General features: G+C 29.9%; 1 protein-coding gene across 1 annotated transcript in view; it reads right to left on the bottom strand.

The window, feature by feature from the left end:
• Positions 1-1,250: 1,250 nt before the first annotated feature.
• The window catches only part of LOC123292363 (sex peptide receptor), an 85,721-nt gene continuing 59,509 nt past the window's right edge, over positions 1,251-27,462 (bottom strand). The window contains exons 2-3 of the mRNA XM_044872992.1: positions 17,756-17,953; positions 1,251-1,856 (exon numbers count right to left, since the gene is read on the bottom strand). Coding sequence (XP_044728927.1) covers positions 1,251-1,856; positions 17,756-17,953 — 804 coding nt within the window. The remainder of the gene's footprint in view (positions 1,857-17,755; positions 17,954-27,462) is intronic.

The following is a 27,462-nucleotide window of genomic DNA, read 5'->3' as shown; positions in this document are numbered from 1 at the left end:
TCCATGGGGGGTATCAAATCTTATTATTTGAATCTTATTCCTTCGATTAATACCTGGGGAAAATATCTAAGAACATTGTGTAAAAATCCGATTCGTTGGTTTCTTAAGGTACAATAATATTTTTTGTATGGAAGTACAAGTAAGATGCTTTGTAAAAGTTAATGCCTTATGGTTGATTGCATATAATATGTTCCCTTAAATTTGTATATCACATAAGTTTGTATTTGTTTAATTATACATTTGAGGGTGCTTGAAAAGTTAGTTTTCTGTTAATGTTTTCCAAGAATGTATAAATTTGATAATGTTATACCTTTATTATAGTCGTATTTTCCTAGCATATCATGAAGAACTTGATTATTAAAGTGTTCAAGCGATGCAATTTTTTTTCCTTTACAGTGGCGAATCAGAGTTTGATCTTGGAGAGGACAGATTTCAATTTACAAATTTTGGTCCGTCATGGTGGGTTTGAAATAAAAATCTTTTCAAAAAAACATTTCAAATGGAATTGACGATTTCTTTTTGGGGGATGTCATTGCTCCTGCTGCACTCACTCCTCTTAGAAGTAATATTCATTGAAAATATTATTATTCATTAAAAGTTGGATACAAACATGGAAACATTCGATTGCTTCATTTGTAAACTTTTTGGCTCTGAATTTAAAGTTACTTGAAGCAATCAAAAACAGATTAGGTACTTATTCGAATTAAAAAACTTTGTTAGTTAGAGTCAAAACTAGTACCAAGTTTTTCAAAATAATTACATAAGTTTATTCTAAACCTAGATCAATAATTCGAACAAACTGTGTCGATAAATCAATTTATATCGTCCATCTAAGAATTAATTTCATTCAAAACAATAATTTGCAAACTCAAATAATGTCGATGAACTTTACTTTTACGATAAAAGAAGAAGTAGTGAAATTATATGTATTTCCTGCTCAAGCTTTGCGAAAGGTATTTCAAAAACAAAAAATTTTCTTAAATTCAGTTTTTCACTAATGAATTTTAAGCGAATGTTCGTAGATAGAATTCTACGTCGAGCAACATGGCCATAAATAAAAATGTAGGACGAAAATTTCATTCAAGAAGCAAATGAGCATAAATAGACTTGATAAGTACTTTGACAGTCACTAACAACTAATAAATGGTGACCTAGGCTTAATATAAACATTTTTTTTAATGACACAAAAATGCTTAGTGCCCTTTTTTTCGATAATAAATACATAATTAAAAAAATATGCGAAAGTCACTTTATAAAACAGTTTCATTCGTACATGTTCGTGGTCCATTTACTAAACTATATCGTGAGGAACCAGTTGTACCATTCTTTGATGTTTTTGCGACGACAACACCTCTAATAAATAGTTCTTTAAATGTTTCACGAAATTGTCGTGACATACCACAATATATTGCAAAATTAATTGGATAACTTACAATTATAAAAAAATTTGTAAATAATATTAAACGATTTGCAATTGTATAATTTAAAAATTCATGTATTGTTGATGATATTATATGTAAAATGGTGACAACGGCTAATGGTATTTCAACCAATAAGAACACGGACACTACAACAATTAACATTAATGTTGTACAATTCGATTCACGTAACTTTTTACATTCTGATTTACGATTCTCTTTAAATAAGATCTCACGTCTACGCTGTGCTTGACGCATTGCTCGAAATAAAAGACCATTTAAGACTACAAGCGACACACATGGTATTAAATGGACAAATATTACACGAAAACCATAGTATGTTGTATAATAGACGTCTTCCGATAGATATTCTTCAACCCATGGTGCAACACGCCAACAGCATATTTGCTCTAACTGACCATTCCATCGAACTTTTACCTGAAACAATAAAAATATGAAATTAGTATAAAATGAATAATACCTATCTACATCAATCTATGAAGGTACCAATAATACAGGTGAAAATAAGATGATATAGCGAAATCGATCAAAAGAAGTGACTTATGTTTGAGTTAAATATATGATCCGGTGTAATATAGTATCATTCGGTGCAAATATATGAAGATTAAAAAAGTGACGTATAAAATGGAAAAGGTCATAAATTGTATCTTTCACCCTGTTTTTCTGGCCTATGACTGGTCTTCGGCCATTAGCCTGGCTTTCAGCTTTCAGTCTTCGGCCTGGCCTTCAACCTCCAGCCTTCAGTCTAGCTGGAGCCATCGGCAGTGGAGCTCGCTGCGCTCGTATACAGCTCTAATAAATACCTCTTCACAATACCTGGATCCTAATAAATAATACCACAATACTAATCAAATAGCTCACAATTCTAGATAAATATGGGAGCGCCAATAAATACATTTGAATAGTAAGATGTGATGAAATAGGAGTTCAATTACAATTTTTGAATTTGACCTTCAAGATTTTCCAATTTTGATTAAAATAGGGAATCATAGGTTAGGTTAAGTTATATGAGCTGACCACGAAGGACACACTTAGGCTAAAGAGCCTCATTGTGATAATTATATGTGTTTTACCACCTTTCCGCTGATAATTTCATTTATCAGCTCCTCAATTTCAGAGGCTGAGTGCACCTCCTTCATGCATATACCATGCACTACACCAGCTCATCTCAACTATTAATTAAATTAATTTTTGTTGTGACGGCGGGAATCGAACCCGCTACCCTAAGCATATTGCGAACGGAAATGGTTACACCATAACCATCTGAGCTATAAGGGTTGATATAATGAGAAATATTTTGAATGACTGAAAATGTTGAAACAATAATTTTGGTTGGAGAATGACATGGATAGATATAAGATGGAGATTGATGATATTTTGATCTAAAACATATAAATATCTTGTAAATTCAATTTTGATATTCAATTATAAAGGATATAATTCAATTCCAATTTTGTCTGTCTGTACTAAAATATTATGTATAGGTAATGAAGAATCTTATCAACAAATTTATTCTAATAGAAAATTTTAATTAGTATTTCGTTTGACGTATTCTAACTACAGCATGTTATAAAATATTGTTACAAGTTTTGAGACCGTGTGTTCGATGTGTGTGTTGTCAAATTGTCAATTTGACGTCAAAACAAAGTGATGTATTGATGCCCCACCGAACAAGATGTGTATTTCGACGTATTTGGAGCCGCTGAATCTGAATTTTCTTGAACTAACTCATCGCTCAGAGTGTTCGTAGCTTCTAAACTATTGAAAATTTTATGAAACAATACAGCAACACGCTGCGCCTACACTAACATGTATTATCCATTTATTCTTTTCATCTAACACTTCAGTGAAATGATTTCAAATTGAAGACTTAAGCTTTGGCATATTTTAAATTCTCAAAAGTTTATTGTCTTCAACTTCAAAGCTTTTGAAAGAATGCGTATATGCTATTTGCATATTGGGTTTGACGATTGATCTGAATTATCGACTATATAAAAATGTTTGGTTAATTCATTCAGAACATTATTTTACCGGTTAATTAACCAAATAACTTACCGGTAAATAATCGGATAGTTGTCCTCTCGAATCATTAAATGAAACAAATACATAAATCCAAATTATAGGATACCCTACACCAATTAAAGGATTATAGTATTTTTGAGGAGTTAACTAAATAAAACTTTAACTAACTAAAAAAATGTAAATGTTAAATTAGCATTTAGTTCATTTTACTTATTACAACAATAATTTTATTTACTTGTTCATCAAAAAACAATATTGTTTTATTATATTAGAATATAAATATAATAAAAAAAATAAAGTGAAATAATTATTACGTATAATGCCTTCACATAAAATCGATAATATTCTTGTTAATTTTATTGGAAATTATTATGCTTTCATTGTTTAAACATAACCTTTATTAAATGTCATTTGTAACATAACCTATATAACGTAATGATAAATAAGTCTATACTTCTTGGATGTATTCCGAAATATACACCAATATACTGACCAGTATTGCACATAACCTATAAAATATATTGTCATCATTATAAATAAATATGCCATAATATATTTTATATAGGTTATGTGTAACACTGGTCAGTATACTGGTGTATATTTCGGAATACACCCCTTATATCCTTCGAATCATGGCACACACGTACTCTGTACATAATATACATAGTTTCTATGTTAAACTGTATCAATTTTTTTTTAAATGTATGCACCGATTTCTTTGCCAATAGGCTTTTATCCACAAAGAATTTGAAGCTCATACTCAGCGTCAAGCGTCAGCATGAAAATGTACCTTTGGACTATTAATTTTGAGGCGTTTAGTGAGGATAATAATAATGAAGAGTGTATCTTGTTACGATTTTATAATCAAGTTTTCAAGATTATAACTTATATTCCCATATGAAACGTGCAAGTACACTAATTACGTTTTACCCACGTCATCGATTCCAAATGCAGCTTATCGAATACAATAAATTTCTATATGAAATTGGAAACAAATCACCATTAAATTCATTCTGATTGTAAGTAGGTGTAAGATTTGTAAGGTATATGCAATATCATGGTTTCCTATCTCCAGAGGTATGTTGAACAAACATTAATAAAGAAATGGAAAAGATATTCATTATATCCAGAGACTTGAAATTAAACTAAGTCATTTGCATTAATTAAAATTTATTGAGTGTGTAGTCAACTGAAAGACAAAGGTTCGCCCCCACAATTACTTTGTGGGATAGATTCACAAAGATGTTGTTTAAAAGTCAGTGACTGTAAAGCATTTTTTTATTTATGGATCTGACTAGTTTATAATTATATGTGTTAGTAAATTGAACACATTTTGAGCAATAAAATTAAGCGGAGGGTTGGGTTACGTTTATATTGTCTGTTCACAAAGGAAACACTTAGGCTATAGAGCTTTGTGATCCTGTGTACCTCCTCCTATGTACGTTCATAGGGAAACTGTATGTAAATTTTAAATTAATAGAAAAGTTTAAATTATTATTAACCGGTAAAATACTTTTTCCATTTGGTTACACGTTATTTTTCTTACTTTTTAACTTAAAATTAAAAGAAGTTAAGATAGTACGAGCATCAAGGCCATTTTAGATTTAAGGTTGATATTATTTGTACCTTATGTTTAACTTTAATGTTTTTTTTTTGAATTGTTCTATATATCTACGGACCTGAAGTAATATTTAATTGATATTTATTAAAGTTTACTTAAGCTCGTATGTACGTAATCCACACTAACATAGTTGTCGGAAATGAACAAACACAGTTTAAAATGGCAGTATAATCTTCAACAAACAGACAGTCGAACGTACTAGCAAGCAGAATTATAATAGTAAAACTAAACTATATGTCATTCATGTATTGGAGTTGTTTGTGTTTACGTTCTGTAAAATACAGGGTGTTCTATGATTGATGGCAGAATTCCACACTTTCTGATAAAGCTTATAAAGACGAACGAAAAAGCTCTTTATAAAATTTTCGATCTGAGGCCTACTTTTCTAGATATTGTTCTTGGGACACTTAAAAAAATTCATGCATTCACAGAGCACTGAAAGTCAGTACGCTTGTTAAGCATGCATTTGTTTCTATGGAGGGGATTACAAAAAAACCATAAATTAATTTAATTGGATTAATTTAATTATCAAATTATATCACTTTCTTCGATTATTTATTATTAATTCCGAGAATACGAATACTATAAATAAAGCAATTGCATATACCTGGAGCTGGAGGTATTTGAGTTTGCAAAATGTTACCAAAAACCTTATTGATCCAATTATTGTATACACCTTCTAGTCCAATCATCTTAGGGTTTCAACCAGGAATCTTACGGAATAAGCTGAATACTTGTACCAACCTTTATTTTGATAGAATAAATGTTGTCTTAAGAGTCACATATAATCACGTGTGCACGTCCTTAGATATTCAAAATCAAGGGTCGCAAAAATCAGCATTTTTGAGATAGTTGAAGTAAATGCTATTTAGGAAGCGGGATAAATAAAGGCGTGTGGATTCAAGGATAATATGTGGTTGTGGTTTTTTAACAGTTTTAACAGGTTATATCTTACAGAGTATGCATAAAGAAATGAGTAATAAAAGATTCAAGAGATCATATACAAAATAAATAATTATACAGTGTGATCAAAGGTGGATACCTCCCATCTTTTATGTAGTCTTTCTTGAGAACGATTTCAATTTTGTTATGAAGGTGAATAGAAAATTATATGCCATTTCAAATTATGTATAACAAGGTAGGGGTTGCTATTTGAAATTTCGAAGGGGTGAAACTTGAAATTCTCTAGGTGTCATTTTTGTACTTCCTCCTCGATATTTAAATCGACGTGTTTTCACTCGAAACAATAATCACATCAGGTCAAAAATTATTAAAGGTGTACACTTTTGAAATGATCACACTGTATAATTAGCTTGAGGCTCAAACATAAAGAAGTCATAGAATCGATTTTCTTCTAGAATCGAGTTTTTAAGATTTTATAATTTAATTTATGTGTTGTACCTTACAGTTAATGTCGATTCATTTTTAACCGACTTCAAACAAAAAAGGAAGAGGTAAACAATTCGACTGTATTTTTTTATGTGTGTTACCACAGAACTTTCGACTGTGTGAATCGATTTTGATGATTCTTTATCTATTTGAAAGCTGGTACTTCCCGTGTGGTTCCACTTCATTTTGATCCAGTTCTCACAACGACATCCATAAAAAAACCATAAAAGTCTTAAATTTGCATTAAGTATCTACGACAAGAGGACGAATAACTCAATATCAAGGATAACCGATTTCAATGATTCTTTTTTTAGTGACAAATTAGTGTACTTCAGATTCACTAAAAATCTCAAAATAAAAAATACTTTTAACAAAAATAAAACCGACTTAAAAAGTAAAACTTTTTCAAAACAAATTAATACGCACTAAAAAGTAAAAAATAACGATATTATAATGTAATTTAAATTATTGTTATCTTTGGAGTCGGTGTCAGCCAAGGAAACAAACACCGACTAGAAAAATAACAATAATTTTAATTACATTATATTATCGTTATTTGCTTAATTTTTAGTGCATATTAATTTACTAGCGACCCGCCCCGGCTTCGCACGGGTGCAATGCTGATACTAAATACACTGTAATTATTTACGACATCACATTAGAAACCTCAAAAATAGCAGTACTTCTCCACTATTTAATGGATGTTATTATACATATAAACCTTCCTCTTGAATCACTCTATCTATTAAAAAAAACCGCATCAAAATCCGTTGCGTAGTTTCAAAGATTTAAGCATACAAAGGGACATAGGGACAGAGAAAGCGACTTTGTTTTATACTATGTAGTGATTTTGGAAAAGTTTTACTTTTGAAGTCGGTTTTCTTTTTGTAAAAAGTTTTATCGTAGCTCTTAGCATTCAATTAATATCTCATACAGTATTATTTTTATGTGTAAAATAGAGTCTTTGATTAACAAACGTAATTCAAACGAATTGAATATGTGACTATTATTGGATGTATTCTTCATTCCATTGTGCATGGTATTACATGCTAATCTTTTGAAGATTAAAGCAGACTTTATTCGTCTGAAATTCTATTCTAAATTCGTAATACTACCTTATTGTCTGTTTTATTAACTTTTATTTTTCATAATATCCAGTTTTACCATATATTAACTATATAGTTCTGAGGTTTTATAACATCATGGCTGTAGCATTTTCAAGAAAATGGAACTATTTTCCTGATTCAATGGGTGACATGTTTTCACCGTTCTTATTCAAGGACGGTGAAATAGATTAGTATTGAAAAATCGTATTACTTACATTTAAAAGCTTGAGATTATTGAATTAAAATTGAAATTAGATAATAAAATTAATAAAATTGAAGGATCTACCTAGTTATTATTTTCTGAGGCATAATTAAACCTTCTTGAGGTTTTATTAGAGGTAATGGCTAGTAGGTACTTACAGAATGTCACGCGGCTCGATAGTCGTAGACTAATGGTGGGTCGTCTGCACGATACAGAATATTGTTTGTACAGATATCGGTACTGACTGAAAGTCTGAGTAAAAATGTTAATATGATGACGAAATGTACGTGCAGACTTATTAGTATCTATGAGAATACTTCCAACTTCCGTGCTCAGACTTTTTTAACTCAGACTTTACGATCATACCGACTTTTGTTTGCACTGATTTGTCAGACAAAATTCTATAGAAGTCTGTGTGAAGTTGGTAGCGTGTGGACCCACCATAGGGCGTTTTTTAATTAAGGTGTTATGGGCACTATTGAGTTTAAAAAAATTTTTCATCGCGTTCTACTAAAGGAATTATTTTCGACCATGTAAACAATGACTTCTTCGTTGGAAAGTTCTTGCTGTACGGGACATTCTGCATTAGCTTTAAGAAAATTACGTTTTTCTGCCAAATAAGGATGCATATTTAAGAACACTTTTTTATGAAGAATTTTTCCTGATATTCCCGCATAGGCGTTCTTGCATTTGCGTCATAATATCCGTAATAAAGTGAATATCGGTATATTCTTGATTTGTAAACGTAGCCACTAAATCTCTTTCTCCATATAATATAAATGCGAAAGTAAGAATGTTTGTTTGTTTGTTTGTTTGTTACGCTTTCACGCTAAAACTAGCGAATGGTTTTAAATGAAACTGTACAGCAATATAGCTCATACTTCAGAATAACACATGAACTATAATTTATAAAGATATATTAAAGTAAAGAATGTAAAGAATGAAATGTCTCCTTGACAACAATATGGCAAAATAGTTACATTGCCTACTACATTAATTTACTATTTCAAGGTTATTCTTCTTGAATATAAGCTATTAATCTAAAATCTAAAAATGTGCGTTTTTAATGAAAACGTACACAGTTAGCTGTTATAGGACAGTTGATGGTATTTGATAGTTATCAGTTTTACATTTACTGTTGACATAAACCATTTGTTGTATTTAAGTTAAACAAGTTAATATCGTTTAAAACTTGTAATTCTGTAGACATAATTTTGTGACAATTTTGATTTAAGCTTTGAGATATTATTCGTTAAAATTACTACTATAATTTCAGAAAATATAGAATATTTCGAAAACCGTGAAGTTAAAGTGAGGTAAATCTTATGATAAACACCATTATTTTGATCGTAGAACCTGAAAATTAAATTACAGAGTGTTCTATTTAAGAAAATACAACTTTGAAACTGTCTGCGTTTCCGGTGACCGTGTATATTATACCATGTATATATGAAATATACATAGTATATTAACTTTAGTCCCAAGTTTGTAACGCTTAAAAATAATGATGCTAGGAAAAAACTTTTGTCATAGGTGTTCATAAAATCACCTACTTAGTCCATTTCCGGTTGTCCGTCCGTCCGTCCGTCTGTGGACACGATAACTCAAAAACGAAAAAAGATATCGAGCTGAAATTTTTACAGCGTACTCAGAACGTAAAAAGTGAGGTCAAGTTGGTAAATGAGCATCATAGGTCAATTGGGTCTTGGGTCCGTAGGACCCATATTGTAAACCGTTAGAGATAGAACAAAAGTTTAAATGTAAAAAATGTTCCTTATCAAAATTAAACAACTTTTGTTTGAAACATTTTTTCGTAAACATCACTGTTTACCCGTGAGGGCGCCAATTAGGCGGAAATTTTATAATATGTACTATACTTGATTATCAGTTATGTATGTGTAATGTAATAAAGAAATCAACACTGACTATGCATGGTATTTCAACAATTAACTCAGTCAATTGTTTGTTTTCACTTGTTAAGGAAATAATTTTTAAATGTACAGTCAATGACCATTTAACTTTGAAAAAAAATTTGTTAAAATGAAGCCGTTTAGCCATAATCTTCCGTGTCGTATACAAATTGTTTGGGAATGTGCAGTTACCGCAACAATTCTCAGGCACTAGATATTTTCTATACTAAAAAAGAAATATTCAAAATCCAGCCATTTTAAAATTAACTCTCTCGTGTTAATTAGCTCGTTACTCTAGCTTTTATGAATAAAACATTGTATCTATGTTTATTAACGAATGCTTTTAAGACAAAATGTATGTAATTAATTAGAGCCTGTATCGTTATAAATATCGATTGTATGAACATGTTTTGTAACATAATTTTTTTTCATGCATCCTTCAATGAGACAACTCTTTTCTCTTTTAATGAATTACTTTTTAATTAAGCATATAGAGTGACTGTGTTGATTGAATTGAATTGAATTGTATTTTTCATTTGATTTACTTTGAAACCGTAGTGGGTACATCAATGACAGACAAATAAACATCTCATTTTAACTAACTAATTAACCAACTAGCCATGGAAAACTACGAGATATTGTTTCTATGTGTTATCTACGTCGTAGATGTAATGCAAGTGGTAGATACAGTGTGTTGTCTAAGCAGGTACGCCTGCATTTTAAAGGGAAATACGAGCAAGGTAGCTCCTTCCAGTAAAAAGATGTTAATTTTTTTATTTTTGTGTTTAAATAAGCTTAATAAATGATTTTGAAAATTTGTGAGATTTTGACCGATTATTTAAATAAATAATTGATGCCAAAGGTCACCCTGTTTTATTAAAATTTAAGACCTTAACCCTTTGCCTTAACCTTTTGCTCATACTTGTACGGAGAGTGTTCTTAGCTATGTTTCAAGTGCGAGTTTAGGTTTCCGTACTCGAAAAAACTAAAAATTGGTGATGATCTTCAATATCGATTCAGTTCGGAAAAGGCATGACCTATAATTTTAACGTATAAATAATTAATATGGAAATGAATGGTGAAATGGTAAAATAATTAGGTAATTCAAAAGAACAAAGTCAACTAAAATGTTTTCAATTTCAATTAAAATATTTCCAAAAATTTGTCCCAAAAAATGATAGCTTTCTAAGTATCCCTTTCATCTCATCTGATGTCCTTGACCATCACTTGGATATTGATTTAAGAAGGAGTGTTATAAGTTTAAAGTGTTTATCTGTGCGTTTATGTACTTCTCAGTGGCATCGTAGCCCCCTAAACAGTCGAACTGACTTGATTGAGAACATTTTATAGCTAAGTTTCCAAAAACCGGTTTACAAGGAATAAATCGCATTTGTCTGGGGGTTTTTTAAATTATGTTAATTTCTGATAACTACAACACCTTTAAATTTTAATCCAATGAATTTGGTAAGTCACATATTTGTTTCAAATTTGTCTACAGTCCAAGTTATCTATAAAGCTAGGCTATACCAGATATCTATGGAAATTTGCTAGGCTCCTAGATTAAATTAATTGAAAAGAATGTAAAATGTTCTAATTAAAAGTGTTATTTATTATTCTTTGATCAAACTGTAAGTTAAAATATGTGTTAATACATTTTGCACATTTGTCTTGTTTTATTCAAGTAATAATATTTTATTATGTAGTAATAAGGGCGTCTGCAATCTGTTCTGGTTTAAATATCCTATTCCTTGTATATATTGTGTTGTATTGACATTTTAAAGGTCAATTATATATTATTACAATTTATAACTCGATTATGTAAATAGTTATCGAAAATGATACCATAAGGCAAGGTATATACATGCTGGTTGAAAGCACGCGTAAAAGCAATCTATATATATAAGCGATTTACCACTGACTGACTCATCACGAAATCTTCCAAACTTTCGGTCCGATTAACTTCAAATTTCGTATACCTCTTTCGTGGCATAGACTTCCATTAAGAACGGATTTTCTGTAGTTTATAAGTCTGTAGATACAGTCATAGAGGTAGAAGATACTGTTCACTATCCTGTCGAGTTTCTACACACACTCAACCCACCAGGAATACCACCTCATATTCTTCATCTAAAAATTTGTGCACCAATAATGTTGTTGCGTAATTTAAATCCCATAAAATTGTGTAATGGCACCAGACTACGAGTACAAACCATGCTAAGAAACGTTATCGAAGCAACAATTTTAACAGAAAAGTATGAAAGTGAAAGATAATTCATTCCGAGAATCCCTCTGATTCCATCGACTATCATTTTAAATTTAAGCGTTTGCAGTTTCCAGTAGTAAAATGTTGCTTTGCGATGACTAGCAATAAAGCACAAGGTTAGAGTTTAAAATTAACCAGTGTAGACTTACGAAGTGGCTGTTTTTCTTACGGTCAATTTTATGTGGCGTGTTCAAGAGTGAGTTCACCTGAGGATCTCATCGTTCTTCAACCAAAGAAACGAACGAAGAATGTTATTTACAGAGAGACGGACAAGGAGGAACAAGGATAGCCAAGCAGGGAGCAAGAAATATCAATAGAGTTGACCAGCGTTGCGGCCGAGTAACAGCTAGTATTGATATAATCATTATTAATATCTAATATAATTAAATAAGTACTTGATATCTATAATAAATTATAGATTTAATCTAATTAAATATTATTGTAGTATTTATTATAAAATTAATCAGTGGCCCCTGAAGGGGTTAATATTATTGACATTTTACAGCGTTTTTAGTCAAAAGTTCTGCGTGCGATAAGTGATTCACCATGGCATACGAAACGATGACCTAGATCGTATCTAGTTTAAGTGTGGCTACAGTGGGCGAAGTAATAGTGTGTGATTTAGTGAAAACTATATATGTATCGTTAAGAAATGCATCCAAATGTGTATGTGCTTAATCTTCTTAACAATAGTAAGAGCTTAAACAGAATTAGACGCTAAACAAAATTAGTTATGTTCATATACAACAACATATAATACAGGTAATATAGAAGCTCGTTACTCTTGTCTATAATGCACTAAATTACAGGAGTTATTTATTTATTTAAATAGATTCAGTATCTCGTACTGAATGCAAATTGCACAAAGTCCTTATAAAAAAGGAGGGACGAAAAACCTCATTTAAAAAAAAAACCTACTATACAGGGCGTTCTGTTATTAACTGCAGATCGTGGGCCTACAGAATAAGCTCATAAAGACGAAGGAAAAGGTCATTTACCAATTTTGGATCTGAGCCCTAATTTGGGCGCTACAGGTCTGACAAAAATTGATAAATTGGTAAATTCACTGGCTATCATTCGATAACCAGTAGCCAATGATAATCAGTAGATATTAGTAAATGTCATTTGATAATATTAAACTAAAGAAGGGATATGAACTGATTTCAATTGGATTATATTATTTTGAAAAAAACAATTTAAAAAAACTATTATATTATTTCATTGGTTTGGTCAATTCCCACTTTTTTTATAACTTTTTCCTTCGTCTTTATGAGCTTATTCTGTAGGCCCACGATCTGCAGTTAATAACAGAACGCCCTGTATATAAAAATACCTACTAAATATAAAAAATTCTCTGTAGTCTTAAGTAATAAGCATATTTAGAATTATTAATTATCTCATTTATATTTTTTTTTTAGTTTTTAAGGGTGTCAAAACTAAATTTTAAAGATATCAATAAAATTTATGTAAAAATTCCGTTCTTTAAACATAATAGAAAAGTGATAAATAATCAAAATAATAAAAAAATGTGTTATAAAAAATAATTCTATATAAACACGAAAACACCTTTTTCACATTTTTATGAAAAGTTTTCGTTCTTTCTTTTCTAAATAAAAACCTAACTGCATTTTCACAATACAACAATAATACTGTAACAATGGAAAAATATAATAACATGTTTTTTTGAAAACATTTAAGTGCTTTTAGAAATGGAATGATGTTAATAGCTTTTTTCAAATGCATATGTTTAAGAAATAATAGTTTGGTAATATACAGGGTAAATAACTTGAGCAATGATCAGTGGTGGCGTAAGCGCTAAGAGATAATAGGATGTGTACAAATATGAAGCCGGGTCTTGTATATGTGAAAAACTGAACAAAGTTATATAACAGGCAAATTGATTAAGGATGTATGAGCATGACAACAATGTTTGATTTAAAGGCTCAAAATTTTTGTATAGGCAGACTATTACTCAAAGAATAACTGGTTAAAATTTCAACATAGGTGACCATGCAAATTTTTAAGAAAAAAATCACGGAAAATCGATGTAAAATATATTGACTCTTATGGAGAAATCTTATAAAACGACATACTTTGAAAGTCTTTGAGAATTTTCACTTGGAACGAATGAAAACAAATTTTATATATTTATATTTTAATTGAAATTGAAATATTTGAGTTGACTTTGTCCTTTTGAATTATTGTTTTGAATTACCTAATTATTTTAACATTTCAGTTTTCGAAATGAATTGAGCCATGTTTATTTGACCATTTATTTCCAGAGTAATTATTTATAAGTTAAAATTATATGTCCTGCCTTTTCCAAACTGAATCGATTTTGATGATCATCGTCAATTTTTTAGTTTTCTCGGGTACAAACCTCCATATAGCTAGTAACACTCTCTGTTAAATTTTCTTTCAAATGAAATCAAAAAAAACTAAAATCAGTTCATTCGTTTAGGCGCTACGATGCCACAGACAGACACACACACACACATAGCGTTTAGTTTTAGACTAAAAAAAAATTTTTAAGTAGCCTTCACCCTGTTTATTAAATTATATATCGTTATAATTCATCATTTAAAATTATCTGACATGAATTCATTATAAAATGCTATATTTTGTGTAAATTTATACACTTCATAGAAAATTCTATTTAGAAAGTTTACACAAAGTAAATAGAATCAACGTTTTTAAAGTTAGCATTGTTAACTTAATACAGGAAGAGCAGCTTTTCATCTACAGCGTGGTTATAATAATATTTGAGTTTAAGTTCACAATTCTTTGAACAATTTCAATCATTAAAGTTCATATTAACATTTGTTTAAAGCTATGAATAAGGATACAACATGTTTATTAAGAGTGTAATTTTTTTTTTTAAATACACCCATGCTTAAATCGATCCAAATATTACGATATCTTAGAAATTGTGCTTCCAATCATTAAATTAACCTGATTTTTATACTTTTTGTATCAAAATAAGCCCACTCACCGAGTTTCATCAAATTCCAAAACAAAATTTTTATTCCGATTTTCTCAATTTTTTCAAAGGGGTACGTACCCTTTTCCGATTTTTAGAAAAATGTGTTATTTTTTCAATCTCTTAGGGAATGCACTAACACAGCTCCTACGCTACGAATTTTTTATTTTTTATGTTGTTTTTTATACACACATTAATAATTTCAATTTACAAATTATGAGATTTTAATTATTTATACTATAATTAATTAAAAAATTAAATAAAAAAAATATATTTCAAAGCTTTAAGCAGTTCCCATGACTGACTATCTTTTTTTATGTATAAACACCTTTTTGAATCAACTTTATATGATTTTGATCACACCTTGAAAAGAGTGTTTTTGTGTCACATATATAGTAGCTATTAAATCTGAACACATATGATAAATCATTATGTTATTTGGCAGAATGTAAGGAGAATTTAAACGGAAATGTATTTTTATACGAAAAAATTTAAGATATCACAATTTAAATTTTTTAACAGACTTTTTATCCACATTATTATACCATGTATATATGAAATATAGATAGTATATTAAGTTTAGTACCAAGTTTGTAATGCTTAAAAATATTGATGCTACGAAAAAAATTTTGGTATAGGTGTTCATAGAATCATCTAATTAGTCCATTTCCGGTTATCCGTCCGTCCGTCCGCCCGACCGTCTGTGAACACGATAACACTAAAACGAAGAGAAATATCAAGCTGTACTCAAGACTTAAAAAGTGAGGTCGAGTTCGTAAATGAGCAACAAAGGTTAATTGGGCCATCTTGTAAACCGTTAGAGATAGAATAAAAGTTTAAATAAAAAAAAAGTAAAAAAATGAATAACTTTGCTTGAAATATTTGTTCGTAAATGTCATTTTTTCGTAAATTACTGTTTACCCGTGACAGCGCAAATTGTATAGTTTGTATTATATGGGAGTATCAGTTATATTTTGTGACATTTATGTATGTGTAATGTGGCAGAGTAATCAACACTGTCTATACATAATATTTCATCAATTAACTTAGTCAATTGTATGTTTTTACTCATCAAGCTATTTATTTAACTTTACAATCCTCAAAAGTATTCATAATATGGCTGAAAACAAGTGGCTAATAATTCGAAAATTCTTTGCCTCCGTGAAGGTTTTTTGTTGGATATTCATCTGACATTGGTGATTGATTAGCAGTTGATCTTCATTTGCAAAGTGGAAATTGTTTAAAAATAAAACATACTGTAAATTAGATATGTCTATGAAAATAGAATGAAAAGGGGAAATCATTAGAACTGATGGTGTAAAAAGTAATTATTCATTCAACGATAATGCTGGCTGGCTGACTAGCTGATGTTTCAAGTGTTTCATTAGATAGATGACGATGACATCGTCTTTAAGATGTAATTAAAATTTGTAATGAAACTCATTTCTTTCCAAGTGGAAAAAAATAGTCATTCTATTTTCTCTATACAGTTTTTTCATCAGTATTGCATGGTACAGTTCTGCTTAGTAGAACTTGAGAAACATTTTAATATTTAAATTTAATTTTTTCTTCTAAAACAAATAAAATTATCTTATTAGCTTCTTAATTAGTTTAGAAGGAACTCTTAACGTACATAATGAATTCGAAAATCGTAATCATTATTTCCAACAAACATGTCATCTTGGAAAGTAATGAAAATGCGTTAGATAAAAATATTTTAAGAGACATGTATATAGGATGGATGCTTGGTTATTCTTGGTCGAAAGGTGATGTAAAGCTATTTATTTTGTGCATAATAGGAGAAAAACTGAAAAAAAGTCTAAAAATTTGGAACACTACTTTCTTACCTGCATTATAAGTGATAAACTGAAAAAAATCCAAAAATTTGGAGCACTACTTTCTTTTGCTTGGAAAACGTAGTTTCACATTCTCGCAAGGAGTTAAATAACATACCAAAAACGCGGCTTTAAATCGCGTTTTGCCATTTTAATCTCTATATCTCTATATACATTATAAATGTGAAAGTAAGGATGTTTGTTTGTTTGTTTGCTACGCTTTCACGCAAAAATTATTGAATGAATTTGAATGAAACTTAACAATTATATAGCTCCTACATCAGAATAACACACGAGCTTTAATTTATAAAGATAAATTAAAAAAAAAAATTAACACAGGGTGAAGCAGAACAATTTATGGACATCTGTTCTACATAGGTTATCAGACATACTTCTGACATTTAAAAAAAGTTGAAAACTGATTATATTTGATACATATACTTTTATCCGTGTAAATCGAATAAGTGTACATTTGAATATTGCATATTCACTGAGCTATATGCGAGCGCAGCGAGCTTTAATGCTGAATGCGCCAACTAGGCCGAAGGCCAAGTTAAGGTCGAGGTCTAAGGACCAATGCCAGCCAAAGGCCAGTTTTTCCAAAGTTTTAAGTTTTCTTTTAAGTTATCTTTTTTTTTTTGACATTTCAAAAACAGGGTGAAAGATACAATTTACGGCCTTTTCCAATTTATACGTAACCTTTAAACTTCACATATTTGCATCGGATGACAGAACAAATAATATTGTATACAGAAGCATCCTGTATTTTATATTTAATAATCTTTGCCAGTTATTTATGAGGACAAAAACGCGGTCGTAGCCGTGGGTAAAAGCTAGTTTTATATAATTTTTAATCAAATGTTATGATTTTACTCAAACTTTAAAGTTTATAAAACAGCAATTGAAAAATATACTATAAACATTGGCATCATAAATTGTTTTAGAAGTGGAAATAAATTAATAATTCATAATTATTTTAACTTCTTACCTCCATATAATCTCGATCGAAAAATCGTGTGCTTTGATGTAATATAGCCGCAACCGCAATACCAATCAATGCTTTAACAACACGATCCATTGTACAACATACACGTGCAATTGCCGCATGGCAAACATAAATATATCGTTGTGTAGCCAAAGCCAACGTTAACCAAATACTAGCCGTATGAAATAATGCTGGTAAAACCTGCAAAAGAAGAAAATCACCTTCAATATTATTAAAATAACTGTTTCAAAAATTTAATTTATTTGTATGCCTTCTATGATATGATGGTTAGGTTAGGTTAGGTTGTATTGACTGTCCACGAAGGACACACTTAGGCTATAGAGCCAATTGTAATATCATGTGTGTGTTTTACCACGTTTCCGCAAATAATTTCAGAGGCTGAGTGCATCTCCTTCATGCATATTATACTATGCACTACACCAGCCCATCACAACTATTAATTTAATTAATTTTGTTGCGACGGCGGAAATCGAACTCGCCACTTTTCTAGTTTAAATACGTAATAGGTAAATTTTTGTCACACAAATTGTGACAACGTATTATTTTAAGCCTTAAAACATAATCTTTCTTTATGAGAATGGAATACAATTGCATGATATCACCTGTTAGTAATCCTGTAATATAATTTCAGGGGACTTGATCCTTGCTTTTTTTTTATATAGATAATTAAAAAATGTATAAAATTAATGGAATTTAACAGCTAAATGACCTATAAAAAAACTTAACATTTAAATTATATATAAATATCTTTATTAATTAAATAACAAATGAACGTAAATACTCATAGCACTTGCATGTTCAACAATTAATATTTTAGTGTGAAATACTACCACTACGAGATATAATTGCACCAAATTTTAAAAAAAAATTTTTGTGCGTAGACATATTTGGACTTATTTTTATCAAAATAGAGCTTCACAGTATTTTGATAATATACTCTAAAACAGTCTTTGTTCTGTAAATAAACAAGCCGTGGGGTGGGTCTGGTGCGACCCTTGAGGTTCACACGAAAAACATCCCAGTATAATAAAGAGATATAAGAAAAAACAGTCATGGTAGGGACCATAAAATCGATGCCAGCGCTTCCAGTGAAAATTTTGGCGATAAAGCAGGCTGTTATGACTAATTTGAAATTCTTTACATGTTTATGTTATAGAAAATGTTAAATTAAAATATTTGAAGAAAACTAATTAATTAAACTTAATGCATTAAAAATTGTGAAAATAAGGAATCAAATTGCACAAATATTATTTTTCAATTGTAAATTATCATAATTATTTATTTAAATTTGTGAAACAAGAATATTAAATTTTTAATGTAAGTCATAAATGCAATCCATACAATTCTATAATTAAAGTAGTGTATCGTTACCATGGAAACAATAAAACTCACGCACGGTGCGAATAGACTGGGAATGTTTATAGATGCAGTAAGTAAATGGTGGAAACGCATTTCTGTTATGTAGTATATCAATATATAATATGTAATAAGCATTTATGTGCGCTCCCACCATATCAATAAAGTTGGTATATTTTAGATGGACAAAAATTTAATGTTGAGATTGCTAAAAAAGTTCTTTTTTTATTTTTTTACTACAATCTGTAGCTTAGATGTTAGTACTGAGATCAATACACCCCTCCCCCCGCACTGGGAAAATATTTCTTTAATGCATAATATCAACTATCGTAAATATTTCAGTAAATATTAGTTTTACAGAAAAAACGATCTGGGGATTAATTATTTTTTAAGTGATTTTCTCCAAATTTACTAATTGTAGTACAGGAGCCGACTAAAGGTCGACCTTCACCCACCTGTTTACCGAATGGAAGTTTTGTTTTAATGAAATGTTTAATGTTAATAAATATCTTTGAAATCGGTTGACACATTTGAACAGTTTTGATTTTTCAAACCAATTACAAGAACTTCTTTATAATGGGAAGTGAATAATAATAATTTCGAGGCTTTAGGCCGTAAATATGTTTCTTATAAAAACTTTCAGTAGTATTATTTACTCCCAGAACGAATTATCCTGTTGATTCATATGTTGGAATATTTAAATAAGTTAATTATAATTACCTGTTTATACCTTACAAATAAAACTGACTTTTCTGGTCGGTAATAAATTAAAAATTAAAAATTGAATAAAAAAAATGAATGTATGTGTATGGAAATCTCTCCAGGGTATTAAAATGACTTCAAATATGGTTGGATGATTACAGTGACTATAATCTCTTGGGAGTAGTTCGATAGTTTATAAACAGAGATACAGGCTGGCACAAAAGTCACCCATACATTTAAAATTAGAATAATGTTCTTCAATTGACGCAGTAGAGCAGTATCAAGGGTCGTAGTTAATTACTATTTTTAAACTACAAAATAATCTTTATTTTAAGTAATAACGAGTTTTCGGCGAAAATCTGCTTTCTTTTTTTTCAAACGCTTATATCTCGGAAACTTTAAGGTGAAGTAAAAATTAAAAAAGATAAAAAATGCTGAAAATTGTCCGAAATCAAATATTCGATAGTTTTTTTTTTTTTTTTTTAAATGTTAAATAAAGAGAAAGTTAGTAAGGTACTTCTGTCGCACTGTATGGGCGTAAATCGAAAAAACACAAATTGGCATGCATATGATTTTGTTGAGTACACTCAGGCAAACACATTTTACCGGTTCCCCTAAAAACTAACTGACTAGATGTTGATTCCTGGGTTAGACTGTTTTGTAGGTTGTACTTTTTCGATTATTATTTCTCTTCGCATTACCAGTTATTTAAGCTAATTTGAATTCATGATGGCCCGTGGAAGTTAGTTTAAATTAGTTCAATAATTCATTAATTTGTGAACATCCTGTAAATTTCATATACGGTATATTACTCTGCCTCTTGTTTATAGTGAGTGACATCATATCCTGACATTAATGACTGGCATTAAACGTAAACGTGCCAGTCCAATAATTACAATTTAATGTTTTTAATTAGTTGTGTAAATTACCTAATTAATATAAATTATTATCATTTCTTTATGATAACAGCTATAATGTGTCCAGGGCATTGTAATATCAGGTTTTTTGTTGTTAAATATAATATACTTTTCCCATTTTTAAAATGAAAAAATATGATAATGTGAAAGCTTGATCCATAATTTTTAATGTTTTTTTTTTTTTTTTTTTTAAATTCAAAATGTCATTTAATTTTTAATAATGAGTAGTAAGAGATGAGTAGATTTGTAAAAAAAAAGGTAGTTTGTTACCCAAATCACCTACACTTGACCCTGTATTTTTTTATATTTAAATACGGATGCATAGAAAAAAATCAAATGATTTTAGCGCATGATTCACGACATATTATTAATAAAAAATTAGGCAAAAATATTATGAGGTCTTATGAGTGTCCTATTTCAATAACTCGGGAGCCAATAACTCCAAAAATCGAGGGATTATAAAAAATCGGCAAACTTGAGCAAAAAAAAAACAACTTTTTAATTAATAGAACGAAGTCTTAAACGTATATTAGAAAAAATTTCAAACTATTTACCGTAAACTTACTGTTTCGGTTTAATACGAAATATATCAATCTATACTAAGTTAAGTCCCCAGTTTGTAAGGCTTAAAAATATTGATGCTACAAGCGAAATTTTGGTAGATGTTCATAAAATCACTTAAAAGCTCCTTTCCAGTTGTCCGTTATTATTTCTTCTCCATTTTTCAGCATTCAAAGAACTGAAAGTTTTCAGCAGAATTAGTAGAGCCGTTTTTTAATGGTAATAAAAAAACTGGAAAAAAACAGATTAAACAGAATCTGAAAAGTGGATAAAACCCATCATTTATCTATGGAGATAATGATCGTTCCAGCATAAGCTACACCTACATGTTCGAAGAATAATCTATGAAGGCTAACAAGACCTTTTTTTTAATGTTTTTTCCTCTCTGAGAAGTTAGTCTAGTGGACTACTGCCGACTATGAACTGCCAATTTATTTATTCTAAGTTGCATTTTAATCAAATGAGATTTTTTCTTCTCATTTTTTGAAACATCTCCATAAAGAAGCCGAAAAGAGAGTTGAAGAGTTGATAATATCAAAGTGAACTTTCTTAACTTGAACTCAATTCATTTACAAATTTTTAATATTGTTACTCCACTTAGACTGTAGAGATATTAAAGTATTGATTATTATAGAGTTGGTTTGTGAAATCTGATACTACCTGTCCATCTCAATGACGTTGTCAACAACAGCAAAAATTCGAGTATGCAATTTATTTAATCGAAATAATTGTCGTTATTAAAACCTTCGTTCATGTGTCAATCTATGATGGAAAATTTTTAATAAAAGCAAGCAATGTATTGTTTCTAGGGAGCTGTTTCTAGGAAGCTGAACACACAAGGTGTTTTTGAACAAATTTTCAATAATCAAGGGAGTGGTAGGGATACAGCGAAACAATTTTTTTGGTATAAGAAATATGAATTCAACAACCCGAACTTTTCTCAGCCAGCAACTTTTACAAAGTCTTGAATTTGTAAAAAAGGAAGATAAACTAAGACATACTCTATATTAACTGTTGGAAAAAGAGAAAAACTTTAAATAATAAAAATTTTTCTCATAAAAAAAATTTATTGTTCGAATCATTTAAAAGAAAAACACAACGGATTCGGCACAATTTCGGAACAGAGTTCAAAGTTTTGTCACGTTCGTAGCTCCATCTAACCACATGTTCCTTGGAACAAAATTGATTGTTTCGGTGTACTCCCTTGATGATATATCGTGTACTTTCTACTGAAAGAAAACTTATCAAAGATTCCTAAATAATTCCGCAGTTTATACGCTTTGAACATATGAAGAAGTGTTTTAACGTAATATAGAACCCTCTACATGAGAGTCGAACAATTAAAACACAATTTGTCTACTACTTATTTCTAGGTAATAAGCCCAGTACGTCGTATTTGAACTTTGTCCTATATTTACTAATAATAACCAATCAGTTTCCTTTTTTTTTTGTAAAAGTAATAATGTGCTTCAATAAAATTTGCCATTCATGTACAGAATGAAAGAACGTTTAAAACTTGAGTTTAAAATGTTTTGAATTTTGCAAAATTTTTTCTCTGTGATTCTTCTGTATGATGTACCGATTGCACATTCTGTTCAACGTTGCGGACGTGAAGTTTCAACACTTTATAGAATATTTTGTCATGTTTTTCAAAGTGGTTTTAATTTATCTGTTGAATATTGAGATATTTGGAAATTCAATCCAATTTTAATCAATTTGATTCAGATTCGCTTCATATAACTGAAGAACCTTTTCGAAAATTCTAAAACTATCTAAAAAAATCCGTCTCAAAATGGATTTATCATAAAAATATTAACTATGGACCAAGTAATGTTCTATTCGAATGTTCTATTCGCTGCTTTTAACATATTTTCTAGAATATATTTAACCATTGACCGATATATTTATCAAATAGTAGGTCTATTCTAAAATATTCTGGAACATTTTATAGCTTATCTTAGAAAGCGTATGTGTTAAGAAGATAAATTGAAGGATTGGTAAACCCACCTTAGTTTGGTTATAAAGAAAAAAATGGAGTTTTAACGGTGCCTCGAGTGTAGAATTCATGGAAATCGAATTTTTCAATAATTTTGCTTCGAAAGGCACTGACAACATAATACGTTAGTGGTAACAAAGGCCAAGATGTTTGCAACTGTCCAAGATTTGAAAACCATTTCAATGAATTTTTAGTAGTTAGAATTTTTAGTAATTAGAAATATAGAAAGACCGATTAATTTCTTTACGACAAACATTTCTGTTGCACTCTGTATTTGATTTCGTCCGCTTTGTTCTGTTTTGGCTCTTATCAATTGATTGCACAATGCATACGATATTATAAATGGACAATTCAAGGTTTAATGAATGTTCATCGTCATAGTTCTTATAACTTAATAAATTTTGTAATTATTCTAGATAAATGGCCTTCAGTGTATATAAATTATTTCATCAATTGAATTTAATTTCTTGTCAATGCAATTTCTTCTCTGCGATACTTTATCTCCATTACACAAGTCCCTAGACCATATTATCTTATTTGCTTTGAATAGAAGTAATGTAGGCGAATAACGTTTTTCGGAGAAAAAATTCTTTACATCGAAATCTCAACGGGAAAGGGTAGAGAAAGTGATTACCAATACAGAGTAAAAAAATTTAGAGCTGAATGTTTGCAGTCGCAGAGGGGGGTGGTTAAAAGGAGAGAATGGGGTGAAAACTGGTTTTTTAAGATTTAATAGTTGTTGTATCCAAAAAAAATACATGGAAACGTTTTAGAAAATTAAAAAATCTACAACATTTGTACGTAAAATTTTTTGAAATAGCTCCAAATTTTTTCATTCTGCAAGGATTAATTATAGTATCATATGTAATTCGTGCAATTTTTTGTGACACTGAGTATACATTCGATCAACGTTAACAACAATACTAAGAATATTCTTGTTAAATTATTTATTAATAATCCGTTTTATGACCGCAATGAAATCAATTATGTTATTAAAGTTGTACATTACCTTTTAATTTCGCAAATACATCAATTATATCGTCAAAAACTAGTAGAATCAACTACTAGTTGGTTGAACTAGAAGATCACTTTTGTGCTAGTGCACTTAGCGTGAACTGACAGTCACCGTTATTGCCCGCTTCGTAGTTTCATCTTGAGGACGATCGACTTTAACCCCAGTCGTCCTTCTTTTTCATACGCTTCATTCAATTCCTTGCCGCAAAATAAGAATAGTTTTCTACAATAGAAATGTGATTTACTTACACGTGCTCTAGTACAAGAAGAATTTACTGTAGATGTGCTGGGTTCTTGTTCTTCATGTTCTCGTTTAATAGATTCCGTAATAGAAAACTTTCGAATATAATTTTTACATTACTTCTTTCAGTACTTGCATAATGTCTTCATACAACGTTCAATGGTAACAATTTTACCAGGATTTCTGGACAAATCACGTTATAAAAAACGCGCTAAGTATACTTGAGGTAGTGTACTTAGCTAAAAAAAGCGTTTATTTAAAAACAAACTACGTCAAGTGAACTTTTGGTTAGAATATTGTTTTACTTGTGTAAACTTTTAACTGAAGGTGAAATTGTTACTGTTGAACGTGGTATGAAGACACTAATCAATGCAAGTACTGAAAGAGCTAATGAATTTTCAGAATATCTTAAAGAGCAGAAATCTGTGACCATGAGCTGGCATTGAAACGTGTGCATATGACGAATACCCTTTCAACTTTTTGAATCGTAAGATCTCAGAAACGGTGGCTATTAGGAAAAAAAGTATTGGTACATTTTTTATATTTAATTATCTTATCTACAATTTTTGTTCACACTAATTTTATGATAAAACCTACCGTTTTGCTGAAAAACGCAAAAAACCCGTTTATCTACGTAAATTATTATCCACACATCGGATCGATGAGGACTTTTTAGTTTTCATTTATGATGGTTCTTTGAACAATCCTACCAAAATTCAGCCGGATGTGAATTTTTGTACCTTTGAATGTTTAAATTGACCGGATCAAAAGCTATTGGAATAATTTTAAATTTTATTCATAAAAGTACACTTTATAAAACTTTTAGTCATTTTTTTTATACAGACGTTGAATTATTCGGTATATTGTATAGTATTAATATATTGTAATTTTTGTAAATATAAATTTTTGAACCAAATTTGCCGCCCCTAAAATTTATCACCATATGCTAAGCCTATTGGTAAATCCGTCACATTGACGATAAAAAGGTCAGCCACAGACAAGTCGGATAAAATCTCTCTTATTTGGGACGCTTTTGTAAATGTTGTATTATTATTTCGTTTAAACAATAAAATTATTCTCTTAATGATAAAGTCATCAAAGTACCTAATTTACAAAGACAAGAAAACATTCAATTGGCATAAACATAGACCATCTATTATTACTATGAGCATTGTAAAGTACTTGTTTATAACTTGTAGATATTTAATGTTTCATATAAATGTTATTTGCTTGTAAATTATCCTTTAAACCCAATACGTCTGTTCCAAACTCCTCTCTATATGTTCTAGTTACGATCATGTCGGTTACTAAGGAACTATAATCCGATGTAGGCATTATATAATTGGATATATTCGCTCATAAACTACAGTAGGTACTTGTTTATAACTACCGGTTATGCATCAGTAAAATTTATCTGAGTACAATTTTTCAAAAACATGGTTATCAAAATTTAACTTCTGTTTATTATACCATGTATATGTATATGAAATATATCAAGGTATACTAAGTTTAGTCCCAGGTTTGTAACGCTTAAAACTATTGACGATAGTAACAAAATTTTGATATAGATGTTCATAGCATCACATAATTAGTCCATTTCCGATTGACTCTCTGTCTGTCTGCCCGTCTGTCTGTCCGTCTATAAACACGATAACTCAAAAACGAAAAGAGGTATCAAGTCGATATTTTTAACTCGTGCTTAGAACGTAAAAAGTGAACGTAGAAAGTCGAGTTCGTAAATAGGCAGCATAGGTCAATTAAGTATTGATATCGACTTCGTTGAGATGTCGATCGAAGCGTATTAACGCCAATATGATCCGAGAATGTCCATAACATTAAGGTTATTTCGAATTAAAAAAAAAACACTTTTTTTATGCTCAATGTGGACCTCTTTTATGTGGACCTCAAGGGTTGCACCCTATCTACCCACAGCTTGCTTATTTCTTCTTTAATACTTTGATTAAGAATGATTTTACATTTATTCTGCAACACAAAGTCATTTGGACACAATTTGTACAAATATATAATATAATGCATAAATCCAAATGGTATATATGTATAAATCCATCTAACATTGAGAAACTATAGGGTAAGGTGTAGTGCTTAGCGTCTAATGTTTCTTCAGTCATTTTTTCAGAATTCAGAATTTGCATTGAAATCAGGGGATTTCTTCAAAATGCAGGTAGGCTAATGACTGAATATCAACCTGGATTTGTTTTTTGATAAAATTAAAATAAATAGTAATATTACAATCAAATTAAACATTGGACCTTACATCAAATCAGGTATTTCTGTTTCTTTTTTTTCGGAAAACACCAAGACCCAATTGACCTATGTTGCTCATTCACGAACTCGACCTCACTTTTTACGTCTTGAGTGCGCTGTAAAAATTTCAGCTTGATATGTTTTTTCGTTTTTGAGTTATCGTGTTCACAGACGAACCGAAAATGGACTAATTAGCTGATTCCATGAACGGCTATACCAAAATTTTTTTCGTAGCAGCAATATTTTTTAAGCGAACAAACTTGGGACTAAGCTTAATATACTATGTATAATTCATATATACATGGTATAAAAAGCAGTAAGTAAAATTTGTAGCCTTTTTCTTAATTATGACAGTATTCGCTCCGTGCGTGAGTTTCGTTTCCATGGTAACGATACACTACTTTAATTATAGAATTGTATGGATGCATATATAATTGTATGGATTGCATTTAAGACTTACATTTAAAATTTAATATTCTTGTCTCACAAATTTAAATAAATAATTATGATAATTTACATTTGAAAAATAATATTTGTTCAATTTGATTTCTTATTTTCACAATTTTTAATGCATTAAGTTTAATTAATTCGTGTTTTTCAATAATTTTAATTTGACATTTCTATAACATTAACATGT

Source organism: Chrysoperla carnea, chromosome 2, assembly GCF_905475395.1.
Source record: "Chrysoperla carnea chromosome 2, inChrCarn1.1, whole genome shotgun sequence".
In the NCBI taxonomy this organism is placed as follows: domain Eukaryota; kingdom Metazoa; phylum Arthropoda; class Insecta; order Neuroptera; family Chrysopidae; genus Chrysoperla; species Chrysoperla carnea.
The sequence above is the reverse complement of the archived record's forward strand: the minus strand, read 5'-3'. Positions and strand labels throughout refer to the sequence as shown.